The sequence below is a fragment of the Schistocerca gregaria genome, chromosome 4 (genome assembly GCF_023897955.1).
Source record: "Schistocerca gregaria isolate iqSchGreg1 chromosome 4, iqSchGreg1.2, whole genome shotgun sequence".
NCBI lineage: Eukaryota > Metazoa > Arthropoda > Insecta > Orthoptera > Acrididae > Schistocerca > Schistocerca gregaria.
In genome coordinates this window covers 574726798-574745280 of record NC_064923.1, presented here as the reverse complement: position 1 = coordinate 574745280, position 18483 = coordinate 574726798, and the positions used below count along the sequence as shown (strand labels likewise).

General features: G+C 38.3%; 1 protein-coding gene across 2 annotated transcripts in view; it reads right to left on the bottom strand.

Moving 5' to 3' along the window:
- LOC126365926 (endoribonuclease Dicer-like) overlaps nt 1–18483 on the bottom strand; it is a 401671-nt gene that overhangs the window by 151121 nt on the left and 232067 nt on the right. For both annotated transcript variants that reach the window (XM_050008684.1, XM_050008683.1), the window contains exons 13-14: nt 17582–17758; nt 12759–12981 (exon numbers count right to left, since the gene is read on the bottom strand). In XM_050008684.1, the coding sequence (XP_049864641.1) occupies nt 12759–12981; nt 17582–17758 (400 nt within the window). The remainder of the gene's footprint in view (nt 1–12758; nt 12982–17581; nt 17759–18483) is intronic.

The window sequence follows — 18483 nt, the reverse complement described above, 5'->3', positions numbered from 1 at the left end:
TAGCACAAATTGTACAATTGATATTGGACAGGTCAAAGATAAGTTACAATAACACATGTTGTTGTTGTTGTGGTCTTCAGTCCTGAGACTGGTTTGATTGATGCAGCTCTCCATGCTACTCTATCCTGTGCAAGCTTCTTCATCTCCCAGTACCTACTGCAACTTACATCCTTCTGAATCTGCTTAGTGTATTCATCTCTTGGTCTCCCTCTACGATTTTTACCCTGCACGCTACCCTCCAATACTAAATTGGTGATCCCTTGATGCCTCAGAACATGTCCCACCAATCGATCACTTCTTCTGGTCAAGTTGTGCCACAAACTTCTCTTCTCCCCAATCTTATTCAATACTTCCTCATTAGTTATGTGATCTACCCATCTAATCTTCAGCATTCTTCTGTAGCACCACATTTCGAAAGCTTCTATTCTCTTCTTGTCCAAACTATTCAATGTCCATGTTTCACTTCCATACATGGCTACACTCCATACAAATACTTTCAGAAATGACTTCCTGACACTTAAATCTATACTCGACATTAACAAATTTCTTTTCTTCAGAAACACTTTCCTTCCTATTGCCAGTCTACATTTTATATCCTCTCTACTTCGACCATCATCAGTTATTTTGCTCCCCAAATAGCAAAACTCCTTTACTACTTTAACTGTCTCATTTCCTAATCTAATTCCCTCAGCATCACCCGACTTAATTCGACTACATTCCATTATCCTTGTTTTGCTTTTGTTGATGTTCATCTTATATCCTCCTTTCAAGACACTATCCATTCCATTCAACTGCTCTTCCAAGTGTGACAGAATTACAATGTCATCTGTGAACCTCAAAGTTTTTATTTCTTCTCCCTGGATTTTAATACCTACTCTGAACTTTTCTTTTGTTTCCTTCACTGCTTGCTCAATATACAGATTGAATAACATTGGGGAGAGGCTACAACCCTGTCTCACTCCCTTCCCAACCACTAGTTCCCTTCCATGTCCCTCGACTCTTATAACTGCCATCTGGTTTCTGTACAAATTGTAAATAGCCTTTCACTCCCTGTATTTTACCCCTGCCACCTTACGTATTTGAAAGAGGGTATTCCAGTCAACACTGTCAAAAGCTTTCTTTAAGTCTACATATCCTAGGAACGTAGGTTTGCCTTTCCTTAATCTTTCTTCTAAGATAAGTCGTAAGGTCAGTATTGCCTCACGTGTTCCAGTATTTCTACAGAATCCAAACTGATCTTCCCCGAGGTCGGCTTCTACCTGTTTTTCCATTCGTCTGTAAAGAATTCGTGTTAGTATTTTGCAGCTGTGGCTTATTAAACTGATAGTTCAGTAATTTTCACATCTGACAACATCTGCTTTCATTGGGATTGGAATTATTATATTCTTCTTGAAGTCTGAGGGTATTTCGCCTGTTTCATACACATAGTTTCATAACACATAGTATTAGCAATTAAAAGTAGGTACCTACTACGATTAATTTTTTTTACTTCTTCAGAAATTCTCTGACAGAATAGAAACAGTGCTTTATTATAAATGCCTTCTGTTTTAGCTTTAAATATTGGATGAGTAGTATTTTTTATTTCCTCTGGTATCTTACTGTGTAGTATTACACCAATGTTAATTATGCTACTCTGATAGGTGGTTGTTCTGTGATATTTTTTATGTATATTTGATTCCCTTCTGGTACTATATTTGTGTACACTTTTGTTCTGCAGCAGTTTGCCTGTTTTCAGGAGGTAGTCCCTAGTGAAGTTGATAGTTTCACAAATGAATAAACTTGGAACATTTAGGACACCAAGCTCAGTAAAATGGGATTTACAGGACTCCATCTTTTTAAGGCCACAAATTATTCTTAAAGCTCTTTTTTGCATTCTAAAAACCTTTACACTGTGAGTTGAGTATCCTCAGAAAATGATCCCATATCTGAATAGTGAGTGGAACTGTGCATAGTATGCCTGCAGTACTGTTGTTTTGCTTGTTGTAGCCTTTAAAATTCTTAGGCCATAGCACACAGATGATAGTTTTCCACACAAGTTATTTGTATGTGTGTCCCACTTTAAATCTTGCTGAACCCAAAGACCCAAGAATTTTGTGACACTTACATCTTCTAGGGGATCATTTTTTAATTGGGCTTGAATAGACATTTGATTAGTTGGAGGAATTAAATGAAAATCGACACACACAGTTTTTTTCAGTATTTATAATGAGTTTGTTTTTTGTGAACCACTGAGAAAGTCTTTTCATAGAACTTTCTGCTGTGGACCGCAAAGTTTCTGGACTGGATCCAGTGAGCAATATGCTGGTGTCATCGGCAAGCAGGATAGTTTTTGTGGGACTCATATATTCAACTAAGTATATTCAACTAAGTCATCCACATAAATCAAGAAGAGTAGTGGACTTTAGATTGAGCCCTGTGGTATACCATATTGTATTGGTAATTCCCTAGAAAGAAAGGAGTTGTTTCTTGTTTTATTCATTTTGTTGAATTCATACTGAAGTGATACTTTCTGCCTGCGGTTTTTAGGTATGAACACAAGCAGCTATGTGCTACACCTCTTACTCCTCGTCTTTTTAATTTTTCGAGCAGAATGTTATGGCCCAGGACATTGAAGGCTTTTGATAGATCTAGAAAAATACCTGCAGCTAATTTATGTTGATCAAGGGATTTTAAAATGCAGTCCAAGAATTTGAAAATTGCTGTCTGTGTAGAGTTAGACTTTCTAAAACCATGTTGTTGTACTGTAAGAGGTGCATATTTATTAATGAAACTTAAAAGCCTGTCATAGAAGAGTTTTTCTAGAATTTTTGAGAAGGAACTTAACTGTGACATGGGTCGGTTGTTTGATATTTTTTCAGAATAACCTTTTTTTAGCAGTGGTGATACTTTTTCTATTTTAAAAATATCTGGAAATACACCAGTTTTTAAGAGAGGTTTAAAATTTTTGCCAAAGGGTTTGATATGTGGTGAGCATATGCTTTTAATATGAAATCAGGTACTTCATCAAGACCACTTGACATTTTATTGCTTAATGATTTAATTTTACTTATGATTTCATTGGGGTTTGTTTCATACACATACATAGAAGCAGTTGAGATCACTGACTTGCTGGAGAATTTTGGGACTGGTACTTGAATGAGGTCTTGAATGAGGTCTTCAGCTATGGGTGAGGTGAAGTATTCATTGAATTTTTCCACAACTGAATTTGGGTCTGTGACTTTTGAGCCTTCTAGTGTTAATGATACATTCTTTTTCTTTGGCACTGAGATACAAGTTTCTTTCTTTATAACTCTCCATGTGGATCTCAGTTTGTTAGATGAGTTTCTTATCAAATTGTCATTCCACATAATTTTTGTCTCTTTGACCACTCTACCATAGATTCTTTTGTAGGCTTTTGAATAATCTGCGAATTCTTGGGTTACTCTATATTTCTTACAAGAGTACTGCAGAAATCTGTTTCTCTCATTGGAATTTTTTTTGCCTTTAGTTACCCATTGCTTATTATTGTTAAGTTTTACTGTTTTTACTACTTTTGGAAATGCTACATTAAAATAGTGAAGAAAGATGCTCTGAAAAGTCATGTACATGCTATCAACATTGTTCTGAGTGGCGATGCTTTCCCACTTTTCCTTCGCCAGTAAGAGATTAAAAATTCTAATGTTATCTTCAGAAAAGGTTTTTTTTTTCCAACTACTTTTCCGGAACTGCTACTACTTGTTGGCATTTCTATACACAGCAGCTGTGCCTCATGATCACTATAACCCATGCTCAGTACTCTGCTTGTGAATCTGTAAGTTGTTTCTGAGATGAATATTTGGTCAATAATGGAATTTGTGCATTCTGTTAATCTTGTTGGACAGTATATTGTGGGGATCATATTGAATGTGTTGGTCATATTTATCAAAGCATCTCTGCTGCTGCTGTCTTTTGAAACATTAACATTGAAATCCCCACAAAACACTATCTTCATATTTAGTGTACTGATCCTGTTCAGCAGAACCTATAGTTTATCCATGAAGACTGACAGGTTTCCACTTGGTGCTCTATATATGTTAATAACTATGAAATTAAGCTCTGGCAGTTTGGTAATGGAAAGTTCAAAGTCTTTTTCAATTGAGTCAATATAACTTTTACTGATATCACAGAACTTTATTTGTTCTTTCACAAAGATAGCAGAGCCACCATGTTTGGAAAACTAAAATGACATGCTAATCTATATCCTGAGATCGAGGTTAATTTTACTTCGTCATTTTGTAGCCAATGTTCAGTAATGCAAATTATGTCTATGTTTAGTGCATACTAGAGTAGTGCTTCCAACATGGAAATTTTATTTGTGAGTGACTGAACATTGTGGTGTAGTATAGCAAAATCTGGGTACTTAGTTTGATCCTCCTATTAACACGACGAAATCGTCTTTATTCAAACTAGCTACATCACTTGATGTTGTCAGGTCCGTTATTACACTCAATGGAGCCCCTGGCTTTATGAAACCAGATGCCTTGAACCTACATGTTCTCATCAACATTGCGGAAATTTCACAGCCGTGACTATCACCTAACACACAGAGACTTTTTTGTGTTCAACACTTTTTGTAGCCGGAGGATTTAATATTCTTCATCTCACCTTAGTGTTGTTTTTTCTCCCGCACGTATTCTAAATGTTCTTCAGTTTGCAGTTTCGCTGGAGATACGTTTTTTAACATAGTTTCCTTTGTTGGATTGAAGTCTGTGGCAGTGTAGGTGTGCGCACTTATTTTCGGAGTTTTTAGAATATCTCCTGATGCAGTATTTTCACTCTCTGACCTACTTACAACATGCAACGGTTTGCCTACTTTGTTTTCCAACTTTTCAACCCTTTCCGACGTGTTCACTGAATCCACGGCAGAAAGCTCTTCAAAAGAGTTTTTTTGCACTAAATTTTCACTGTCTTTCACATCTTTTACCTTCTGAGTACAACTTCCTTCAGTCATTCTCTTCCATTTTCCCGAGACCGATTCTTCTTTCTTCATTAGCGTCTCACGTTTTTCAGATTGTAGTTTACTTATTTCCACCTTTTAAGTGTCTATCGTAAACTGTTGACTGGATATCCATTCGTTCAGCTTCTGTATTTCAGTCTTACAACTTGCACAAGTTTTCCTTTTACTACCGAAATTTACATTTTTTCGTGGAGGCACATTACACACTTTCAACTTGGCCGCCATCTTGCGTGAGGCTATAGGAAAGCTTTACAAGCAGCAAAAAAGCTAAGCAATGATTCACACATTACTAAGGGAGACGATAAATCATAATCGATTTGGAAGGTTATAAACAATAGAATGTTGTTGTTGTGGTCTTCAGTCCTGAGACTGGTTTGATGCAGCTCTCCATGCTACTCTATCCTGTGCAAGCTTCATCATCTCCCAGTACCTATTGCAGCTTACATCCTTCTGATTCTGCTTAGTGTATTCATCTCTTGGTCTCCCTCTATGATTTTTACCCTCCACGCTGCCCTCCAATACTAAATTGGTAATCCCTCGATGTCTCAGAACATGTCCTCCCAACCAATCCCTTCTTCTAGTCAAGTTGTACCACAAGCTCTTCTTCTCCCCAATTCCATTCAATACCTCCTCATTAGCTATGTGATCTACCCATCTAATCTTAAGCATTCTTCTGTAGTACCACCAAAGCTTCTATTCTCTTCTTGTCTAAACTGTTTATTGTTCACATTGCACTTCCATACATGGCTACACTCCATACAAATACTTTCAGAAACGACTTCCTGACATTTAAATGTATACTCGATGTTAACAAATTTTTCTTCTTCAGAAATGCTTTCCTTCCCATTGCCAGTCTACATTTTATATCCTCTCTACTTCGACCATCATCAGTTATTTTGCTCCCCAAATAGCAAAACTCCTTTACTACTTTAAGTGTCTCATTTCCTAATCTAATACCCTCAGCATCTCCCAACTTAATTCGACTACATTCCATTATCCTCATATCGTCCTTTCAAGACACTATCCATTCCGTTCAACTGCTCTTCTAAATCCTTTGCTGTCTCTGACAGAATTACAATGTCATCGGCGAACCTCAAAGTATTTATTACTTCTCCATGGATTTTAAAACCTACTCCGAACTTTTCTTTTGTTTCCTTTACAGCTTGCTCAAGATTGAAGAGCATCAGGAAGAGTCTACAACCCTGTCTCACTCCCTTCCCAACCACTGCTTCCCTTTCATGTCCCTCAGCTCTTATAACTGCCATCTCGTTTCTGTACAAATTGTAAATAGCCTTTCGCTCCCTGTATTTTACTCCTGCCATCTTCAAAATTTGAAAGAGAGTATTCCAATCAACATTGTCAAAAGCTTTCTCTAAGTCTACAAATGCTAGAAACATAGGTTTGCTATTCCTTGATTTTTCTTCTAAAATAAGTCATAGGGTCAGTATTGTCTCACGTGTTCCAACATTTCTACCGAATCCAAACTGATCTTCCCCGAGGTCGGATTCTATCAGTTTTTCAATTCATCTGCAAAGAATTCGCGTTAGTATTTTGCAGCTGTGACTTATTAAACTGATAGTTTGGTAATTTTCACATCTGACAACACCTGCTTTCTTTGGGATTGGAATTATTATATTCTTCTTGAAGTCTGAGGTTATTTCGGGTGGTGGTGGGGGGGGGGGGGGGAGGGGGGGGGGGAGGGGGGGACAATAGCGTAGGAAAATGCTCAACAGGTAGCCAATATATTCAATGAACATTATGCGAACATAGCCCTGAACCTAATTAAAAGTCTGTTCAATTCAATTAACAAAAACATAATAGTACCAACTTGTGAAAAGACAATGTTTATGTACCCTGTAACAGAATGTGAAGTTACAAATGCTATTAATAAACTAAAAAATAAAATGTCTTGTGGTATTGACGGAATTCCAGAGAAGGTAATCAAATTTAGTTCTACCAGTATAGATACTGACATTATTAATACTTCTTTCAGGACAGGGATGTTCCCATCAAAACTAAAACTCTCCATAACAAAGCCACTTCACAAAAAGGATAGTACAGCTGACATAAATAATTATAGGCCAGTGTCATTATTGTCAGTTTTCTCTAAAGTAATTGAAAAAGTAATGTATGAAAGGCTAGCTGACTTCCTAAATAAAAATAAAATAGTGGCTAATGCTCAAAATGGGTTTAGAAAGAACAGATCCACAGAAACTGCAGTCTTCCAATTCATGAAAATGGTTCTAAATGCCTTGGACAAGAACGAATTAAGCTGTGGAATATTCTTAGATTTATCTAAAGCATTTGATTTAATCAGCCATGACTTTTTGCTTATGAAACTAGAATGTTATAGGGTCTAGGGACTTGCCTTCAAATGGCTCAAGTCTTATCTCTCTGATAGATAACAGCAAGTGTAAATATGTCATGAAGGCAAAGAGTATCTTTCAGATGGCAAAAAAACTAGCTATGGAGTGCCCTAGGGTTCCGTGTTAGGCTCTCTGTTGTTCTTCGTGTGCATAAACAATTTGCCAAACCATCTGACAGTGCAGAAACGGTGATGTTCGCTGATGACACTAGCATTTTTATTAAAGGGATACACTGGTATGATTTACAGCAGAGAGTCTCTACGACAATAAATGAGACAGGAAAATAGTTTAGTGAATAATGCTTTGATCATAAATAACGATGAAACGGTATTGATGAATTTCAGTAATATTAAAAGTAAAGCTACAAGGAGAGTAAAAGCCGAGTTAGGGAACTATGTTACTGCACAAGCTCCATACACAAAATTCCTCGGTATATGGGTGGATGAGCACTTGATATGGGAAAAGCATCTAGAAGTTTTGAGTAAAAAATTAAGTAAATGCTGCTATGTGCTAAGAACGCTTAAGGAATTCAGGAGATTCATTGGAAGAATCCTAAGGAAATGCAATCTGAAAACAAAGGAAGTAGGTTACAGTACGCTTGTTCGCCCATTGCTTGAATACTTCTCAACAGTGTGGGATCCATACGAGATAGGGTTGATAGAAGAGATAGAGAAGATCCAAAGGAGAACAGCGCGCTTCGTTACAGGATCATTTAGTAATGGCGAAAGCGTTACTGAGATGATAGATAAACTCCAGTGGAAGACTCTGCAGGAGAGACGCTCAGTAGCTCGGTACGGGCTTTTGTTAAAGTTTCGAGAACATACCTTCACTGAAGAGCCAAGCAGTATATTGCTCCCTCCTACGTATATCTCGCGAAGAGACCATGAGGATAAAATCAGAGAGATTAGAGCCCACACAGAAGCATACCGACAATCCTTCTTTCCACGAACAATACGAGACTGCAATAGAAGGGAGAACCGATAGAGGTACTCAGGGTACCCTCCGCCACACACCGTCGGGTGGCTTGCGGAGTATGGGTGTAGATGTAGTAGACGTAGATGTAGGAATGTTGCAACACTGAATCATTGCTGTATGCCCATTATGCTTACATGAACAGTTTGCTTAGATATGGTGTGATCTTCTGGGGAAATACAGGTACAGCAAAACAAGTTTTCAAACCAAAAAGGGGCTATTAGAATAATGAAAGGTTTTTTTTTCTTTCTTTTTCTTTATTGTATTTCAATTCCCCATCGGGGTGGGCTGGCAGCAGCATATGTGCTGCACTTCAGCCGAAAGACATAGAACAAACAATATAAGACATTTAAAAATAACAAAGGAGAGAATATGGTGAACATAGATATAAAAAAAGGGGGAACATCTGGGAAGGCAATAGACAAAAAAATGGGGTGAGTGTAAAATGAAGATAAAAAACTGTTTAAAAGTAGCACACACAAAAAGCCACACACTGCGACAATTAAAAGAACACAAGACACAGTATGACTGGAGCATAAAAGGTATCGACGAATGGCGTAGCACATAACAAATACTGACGGCGAACCTCAAGGCAGTACACAATTAAAATCACACCTCTTGATGCACAGGAGAAACAGCACGAAACACAACACTGATGTGTCACACTGATGATGATCAAAAACGGAGGATCTGCCATGCACAAGGAGATGAGGGAGACCAGAAGAAGGGAGGGAGGGAGGGGAAGATAGGGAGATGGGCGGGGAGCGCACTGGAGAGGGCCAGGTAGGGAGGGATGTGGGAAGGAAAGAGGCAAGTATGGGGTGCAGGGTCTCGGGGAGGGGGGGGGGGGGGGGATTCGCTCTGGGAGAAGGAGGGGAGAGGAAAAAGGGGGCCCTGGGGGGGAGGGGTTGGGACAAGGCCAGGTTATAGTTGGAAGGAAGGGTAGATGTCATGGCGAAGTTCGGCATCCGGGAGGCGGAGGCACTGGAAGTTGCCCTCATGAAGGAGATGGAGGGTGTGGAGGTGGAGAGAGGGAGGGATACAGCGATAGAGGCGCGGCAATGGGCGAGGGATGGAGAGGAAGGAGGAAACCAGAAGGTCGGGGGGATCAAGCCTGCAGACAAGGTAAAGGATGCGGAGATGTTGGAGGAACAGGAGGAGGTGGGGGAAGGGGATCATTTCATACAGGAGCCGTGTGGGGGAAGGAAGGCGGATACGGAAGGCAAGGCGGAGCGCATGGCGTTCGAGGATTTGGAGGGCCTTGTAAAAGCGGGTGGGGGCGGAGATCCAGGCAACGTTGGCATAAGAGAGGATAGGACGGATGAGGGATTTGTAGGTATGGAGGATGGTATAAGGATGCAATCACCATGTCCGGCCAGACAGAAGTTTCAGAAGGCGGAGGCAGGAATGGGCTTTCTGCTGGACGATCTGGAGATGAGGGGTCCAGGTGAGGTGTCGGTCAAGAGTGAGGCCAAGGTATTCCAGGGTGGGGGTGAGCTGGATGGGAGAACCATAAAGGGTGAGGTAGAAATCATGGAGATGAAAGGAGCGAGTGGTGCGGCCTATGATGATTGCCTGGGTTTTGGAGGGGTTGAGACAGAGGAAACACTGGTTACACCAAGTGGTGAACTGGTTAAGGTGGGTTTGGAGGGTACGTTGGGACCGTTGAAGGGTAGGATAGAGAGCCAGGAAGGTGGTGTCATTAGCATACTGGAGAAGGTGGACTGGTGGGGGTGGCTTAGGCATATCAGCCGTATAGAAGAGATAAAGGAGAGGGGAGAGGACAGAACCCTGGGGGTGCCAGCTGTGGGATAAAAGATACGGGAGTTGGTGTTGTGAAGGGTGACATAGGAAGGACGGTGCGAGAGGAAGGAAGTGACCAGATGGACAAAATTGATAGGCAGGGCATAGGTTTGGAGTTTAAAGAGGAGACCGGGATGCCATACACGGTCATAGGCATTTTGGAGGTCAAGGGAAACAAAAATGGCGGAGCTACGGGAGTTGATCTGGAGAGACACAGGGTGAACGAGGTTTAGGAGTTGGTCTTCAGCAGAGAAGGAGGGTCGGAAGCCACACTGGGTAGGGTGGAGGAGGTGGTGCTGAGCAAGGTGCTGATGGATACAGTGGGAGAGGATGATTTCAAAGACCTTCTTGAAGACAGAGGCGAGACAGATGGGACGATAGGAAGAGGCAGCAGAAGGGGGTTTGTTGGGTTTGAGGAATAAGTGGACGCGGGAGGTCTTCCACAGGTCAAAGTAGAAGCCAGTAGAGAGGATGACATTATAGAGATGGGCAAGGACAGTCAGGAAGGAATAGGGGCTTTCTCGAAGGTGACGGTAGGTGACACAGTCGTGACCAGGGGCCGTGTTGTGTTTGGACCGGAGGATAAGTTTAATGTCTTGTGCTGTGACGGGAGAGTTTATGAAAGGGGTTCCCTGCAGAGTATCATGCAGGGAAATATGTAAAGAATTTAAAATAATGACTCCTCCTAACATATACATCTATGAATGTGTATGCTTTCTGAAAGCTCACCAGGAATTTTCAACATCAAATAATCAGGTTCATAACCATTAAACAAGGGAAAGGGATAATTTTTCACAGAGACACCCACAAAGGAGCACTCTAGCAAGAAAGTGTAAACTACCAGCCCAAAATACTTTCTAGTGCATTGCCTTCTACAATAAAAAAATTAAAGAATTCCATAAATTCAAGGTAGATCTTAAACAATTTTTACTAACACATAGTTTTTATAGCATTGAAGAATATCTGAATATGGAAAAGTAATATTATTTATATTTACTGATATAAAATATTTGTATTTATTATCCAAGTTTTTGAAACAAATTAAAGATAAGAAACTATATTGTAATTGACTACATCCATACAATGTATATTGTTCACGGATGAATAAAGAGATTGACTGATTGACTGAACTGCAATTTCTGTTACAAAAAATCTCGTTAATCAAGATAGGAAACTGCTCTCCATTTTGCTTCGAAATCTTTATTGGAAGCTATAACTTCCAGGAAACAACTTTCTGGTTACAGAGCGGCTTTTGTGGGGATTTAGATGTTCATTGCCACCATGGAGATTTAATCCACTTTGGCACAGAAAGGGGTGAATTATGCTGCCACAAAATCTTTGGTCATTTGCCAAATAGTATTAAAAGTCTGACAGATAGCCAACCAACATTTAAAAGCAAATTAAAAGAATTTCTGAATGACAACTCCTTCTACTCAATAGACGAATTCTTAGATATGACTTTAAATGTCCCAAGTACAGAAATCTAAGGGATTAAGGACAGGCGAACAAAGAGACCATGATATTAGACCACTTGGACCAATACATCACTCACTGAACATTTGTGTCAGACACTATTGTACAGGGCGCAGAAAGCGAGGTGGTGCCCTGTGATTCATAAGCCACATCCACTGTCTTTCTACAATAGTAACACTCTTCAGTAATGCAAATAATCTGACACACACAAATCAATGATAAATAATGAACTATTAATTTGCTTGTTAAATGTATGTTCCCATAAGTCAGTCACTTCCAATTCCTGCTCACAAATTGATACTGAAGTGAAACTGATGCCTTGCTTCCAAGATCACTCTAGGATTTGCATCTGCCCACACATTGCTATTGTGGTAAAATATCATTGACTCTATACAAATCACACCTTATCCATCAACAAAACAAAAGCTGTGAACTGCAGATTTACACTTATTAGAATCCACAGTCAGAGCAGTAATCTGGCATGGTTGTCTTATTGTCTGACAGCTTACACACACTGCATTGGACATTATAAGTAACTGCTCATGCAAAACAGGACTCTTAACAAGTGTGGTTTAGATGCCTTCAACAGCTTCAATTCTCCATACACTGGCTTCAGCACCATCTGTGACTTGTGACAACATTCACACCTCCATAAAAGGCATGCGAACTATGTGATGTCAACTAAGATTCCTTCTCTTTGTTATAAATGATCCACATCTGAAAGCTACTGAAACAACATTTTTTCATATGGAATGGGACCTCAGGATATTTAATTTCACAATTATATTTAACTCCAAACAATCACCAATTTTGTGCAATGGCAGCACAAATTCTAAACAATACATATTGAATGGCTGGTGTATGAGACTGTTCCAAGTCTTACGAAGGACCACACTCGAAAACTATATAAAGACACAAACAAACACAATCAATAAGAAATGAACAACTGACATTCCCAAAGCAAGTAAAATACCCCACACCTCAACAACTACATTTTTCCTGGTGTGTGTTTATATGACATTTTCATAGTTTTGTACAGTACTATCTCCTGTAAAAATATGGGATATCTATATTAAAAAAAAAAAGAACCTGTTTACGTACTTTCACTAAGACATCTACTGAATACAAAAGTGTGTGTGTAAGTGTTAAAAGGTTTTTATGAAACTCACCATTTTCTGATTTCCTGACAGGCACAATCAAATATGAATGATCTCTTCTTTCCTGGTCAACACACATGAAGGGCTTTACAATATTCAGCACCTTACGAAAAATAAACTGATGGAATTCTTCACAATGACATATTTCCTCTTTACTTAATGTGTACAGTTTGTGAGTGCTCTTCACTGTTACTTTGAGTTTCCCTTCTGAAGAATATAATGGAAATAGAAAGTCCTGAAATGAGAAAAATTTACCCTTAGATGAAAGTTTTACCCTAATTCCCTTATTACAACTAACAATACAATCACAAACACCGTATTACTGACGATGATGGTGGTGATGGTGAAGATGATAACAATGATGAAATGAGTCATAAAATCTTTGTTAGAAGCACATTCTTTGGTATATTTGTGCATACATTCACCCTCATCAAAACGTGAAACTGTGAATACTTCCTTTTCCGTACAGTTATAGTACAAATACATTAATCTGAGTACCACTGGAGGGTATTAGCAAAGTCAATTGACATGAACTGAAATAACAGGAATCCTTCAACCCTCCCACTCCTGCACCAGAGAAGAGGGCACAAAAGTGTCAGAGCAATTAACAAAAGTAGCATAACTTCTTTCTGTGTGCTTTACATATGAATGAATATAAATCAGTCACATTTATACACTAACGGTATGAACTTAAAATTTAATTAAAAGTTCAAGTTCGATGGATTTGTCACAGATCAACAATAAATGCTCAACTATAGAAATATATTATAAGCAGTAATACATAAAAAAATATCTCTGAAGCACCAAGCATGTGAGAAACTGTCATATGAGTGTAGCTCACTATTCACCAGATGGTGCTGGGCAACAGACGTGAGCATACAAATGTCAGCAAATTGTTAAATTATTGAGTCAGGAGAACTTTGTTTCTGTACCATTTGTTTACAATTGGCTGAAAAAAGTGAGAGAGATACTTTGGATAAAAAGACCCTTGTTTTTAACACAGTGAAATTCTACAGAAACAGCTTCACTTTAAATAATAATAAAATACTATCTTCTAAGGTTGAACATCACAGTGCTATACAGAACATGATCCTACTGAAGGTGATATGTCACTGTCTTCTTTCAAACTTGATCCTACTTACTCAGACAGTTATAAGGGAAACCCTACAGCTTAATATGGGCTCTCTATCATGTTGTGCTTTGGCATTTCTTTCTGTTAACAAAAAATTATCAGTGAAGAAAATAACAGAAAAAATATTAGGACCGACTGGGGACTGAACCCTGGATTTTTCCATGGTAGTCTCACAATTAGCTGCTTACTTTTTATTGACTGTAGATTACTCTGTGCTCATCTAAAAATTATTTTATGAGATGTTTACAAACCATGATGATTATTCTTTAGATTTATCCTGTAGCAGATGTGGGTCCACATTTAAATTCAGATTATTTATAAGCAAAGGAAGAAATGGTGTCCCATTATTGCCTCTTGTACATACCATATATTTTTAGATTATACTCTCACAAATATTTAATAATTATATATTTTAAGTTTTACGGTGGAATAATTAATGCTCAACTGTTTGAAGATGACTTGGAAAAGAAATGGCCCCTCTGTTGGACAAGTCTCTAACGCCATACTTTTCAAGCTAGATCAGAAAAAACTTATCAAAACCTTTGATCATGAAGTATGTCAAAGTCCAGTAATATTCATATTATTTCGTTTTTATCTTATGGGTTTAGCATGCAGTTAATGCACTCTTGGACAACAGTTATCAATGACCTCTCAATTCTGAATCCAATTTATTCCTTACATAAGATTTTATGTTTGTTTTTAAATTACATAAGTTTGTCACGTATAAATTTGGAATGCATGAAACAATAATCATACAGCAATATGAATGTAGTAACTTATGTTTTTGCTCTCACTTTTCTATAAATTGGAATTACCTTCAGCTAAGTAAAACTGACTGCTTCAAATGACTAATCACAGAGTGTCGTCGTGGTAATACTATCAATACCTGCAGAGTATAAACTTTTAAATTATTTTATTGCATTTGCTACTTCATTTTATGTGGCAGTACTGTTCTGCATTCACTAACTACCGGTGTTTCTTTTACAGTTGACTATTTTATTAATTTTTGGCCTTTTCATATTTTCCGCACCAGCAGCAAGGAAGTTATTTGATGTGCCCATTGCTTTTAATGGCATATCAAATTTTTATTTGCATCTGATTTTTACATGATGAACCGTTTGCAACAATTTATTTTTATTTTCTGTGACATTTCACACACCCTTACTTTATCTGTTGAATTATATAATATGTATTCACCATTACACATTAATTTTGATTTTCTAATTGTTTTATGTGGCACTTAATTTGTTGTTTTGTATGATAAGGCTGTCCTTAAACTGAAGGTTGGTTTGAAAAACACAATGCTTTACTGGTTCTATTGGAAGCAGTATGCCCTTGCCTTCCTCTGACCTTCCAATTGACTTACTCATCTGGTTAGAGGGTGACATATTGTGAAACATGGTGTATATTGAGGTCTGTTTAAAAAATTCTGGAACATTCATAATTTCACACCAATGGTGTGTATGTGTGAAATGCAGTTGGCATCCCTGCACACGCCCGTGTTTAATATTTAACTGAGTAGAATGTTGTGTTACATAGTTTGCGAATTTCGAGCTAGAGGAGCAATGTGTCAGCATTAAATTTTGCATGAAACCCTTTACAGAGACACATCAAATGATGCAGGAAGCCTATGGTGATGAATGCTTAAGCCTTATTAGGTGTTACGAAAGGCTAGCACAGTTTAAAAATGGCTGAATGGAAGTTAAGGATGACCCTTATTCAGGACAACCTTCGATGTCTACCAACGACACTTGTGCAGGTATGTCAATTAAACTGTGTATGCCAATCGAAGACTGACAGAGATTGCAGAAGAATGTAACATATCAGTCGGATCAAGTAACGAAATCCTGACACATCACCTCAGAATGCATCATGTTGCCATCAAGTTTGTCCTATGGCTCATGTGTCAAGACGAGAAAGACTTTCGCTTTGCAATATTTGAATAGCTTTTGGATCACGCAAATGAGAATGAGATGTTTCTCAAGAGAATCATAACTGGTGATGAGGTGTTGGTCTATGATTATGATATTCAGACAAAGGTTCAGTCTTCATAATGGGTTGGGCAAGATTCTTCTAGACCAAAAAAATCTCATCAGGTTAGCTCAAATATCAAAGCTGATAAGTTTTCTTTGACTTTGAAGAATTTGTTCAGCATGAATTCGTGAAACAGGGACAAACTGTTAATCGATGGTACTATTAGGACATGTTGTGATGCCTGCGAGAAAATGTGAGAAGGAAACAGCATGAAATGTGGCTCTTGCATCATGACAACGCATCTGCATATTCATCCCTGTTGGTGCTTGACTATTGTACAAAAAACTAAATCACTGTGCTGCCTCATCCTCCGTACTCTCCAGACCAGGCACCTGCAGTCCCCCGCCCCCCACTTGAAAACACCACTGCAAGGACAAAGATTTGCAATGATAGACGAGATAAAAGAAAATTCTAAGAAGGCACTCCGCTCTCCAGCAAGTGGTGTACCAGGACTGCTCCCTGAAGTGGGAACAGTGTTAAGAGCGGTGTATCAATTGTGGAGGAGAGTATTTTGAAGGAGACCATGCGCAGTAAGCAAAAGGTAATTAAAGAAAAATTTTGTTGACAAAGTTCCAGAATTTTTTGAACAGATCTAGTATATGCAGACTGGGGCAACAAATGAAAATTTGTACCAAGGCCAGAATTCAAACCTGGGTCTTCTGTGCACTAGGCAGATGTGCTAGCCACTATGCCTCTTGTATAAAAGCACACAAATTGGATCTGTCTTGGTATTTTACTGCACTTGGATTATCTAAGGATACAATACTAAAAATGACTCGACAACCACTAGAATTTGATTAGGATATGATTCTAATAGTTGAGAATAGCTTCAGCCTGCACATATACATCATGGATGTTTGAGACTTGAAAAGGTCTCTGGAACCGTATTGTTTCATTTGATTAAACCACTTACACGTGGGTTCTGGCACGATCCCCATTTAATTTGATGCTAATGTGCTATTAAAAACAGATGGAGAGCTTCTGCAATGCTGTTCGAGTTTTGGATGATACCTAATCAGAAGAGTCAAGAGTGGGAATTTGGATTGAGGAGGGAGGCATGCTAGAATAGTCCTGGCAGTTTAACAAAGCCACTGTGCCAGGCTGGTGTAATGGTTATCGCATCTGCATAGTGAACAGGAAACCCGGGTTTGAAATGCAGCCATGGTACAAATTTTCATTTATCGCTTCAGCCTGCATCCTGCATATGTAAATCATATATGTTTGAGACTTGATACAGTTTCTGGAACTATATAGTTTCATTTACCATGGATTCCAAACTACAGTGCAGCTTGGCACTTTTCACATCAACAAGCCCCTATCAGAAGTAAAAGAAATAATGAAACCAGAAAAAAAATACAAGGAAAAAGTGTGGATTGACGGTCAGAACTTAGTATGTGTAATCTGACATTCACCAGCATAGCCAGCAAGTCATGTCTCTGTGTAACCCATATGAGGATTTATTAAGTTATATAATTTAAGGGTTAGTCTTTTCTTCCAACTTCAAATTTAATGTGTATCCAATTTATCATATGTTGTATCCCCCATCAAGTAATAGCCTCGAGGTTTTATTTTACACATGACCAGTAACTGAAAAAATATTGAGTAACTTAATCTACACTAAATTCTAGCATCAAAAAGAATAAGAAAAGCACTAAAAGTAAAATCAAACCTGTGGAATTTCTTTGGATGATAATATCCCGAAGTGTTCCTCTTTATTGAACATATCATACAAAATCATGTGATCACTGTCTTCAGTTGGTTTTGGATAATTTGCTTCTATTTCAATGATGTGTAAATATGTGATCTGTAATTCCTGGGGTCTACAGTCACTGTACATTAAAGGACACTGCAATAAGAGCAGAAAATTTCAGAAATTAAAATTATGTAAAGCTACAGTCTACATTACTGAGGTGTTAGAAACTCTAGGAAAAAAGAAACAAAAAATAAATTAAAACATTTCACCATGGAAAAAATACAGAAAGTGTTCATACATTACTATATTGTTACAGCAAACTACAGGGAAGAATCAACAGTTCCTAGGTTCTTAACTCAAAGCAGCTGAGGTGAAAAATATTTCATTTCCTTTCATTCTTACATTTCCTTTAAAAATGCAGTACAACATGAATTTCATCGATGAAGATTCAAATAAACTGTAAGTGCTCTATTTAATTTCTGTCTTATCTTCTACATCATTTATTCAGAACTAACACTTTCACCGTTGCTGCGGACATGTATACACATGCTGCTTCGGTTTTCCTACAGTGCTACTGATGTCTGTATGCATCCTGAGCCATCGACCTTCCACTGGTGTGGGCAAGTTACTTCTACATGTTGGTGAATAAAAAAGTTTCATGAATTTATCACAGAACATGTTCCTCTTTGCATGAAATCACTTGCAAAGAAACCTTTGGTGGAATGAGATAATTGTTATAACCAAGTAATTACGATTCACACGGACAGAAATGGGCATGCTGCATGTGCTGTCCGGTGGATATAAAAATCAATAACTGAAGAAGGAAACGAGATATGCATTCTGCTCTCAATTTTAAATAAATCTTCAATATCTTATCT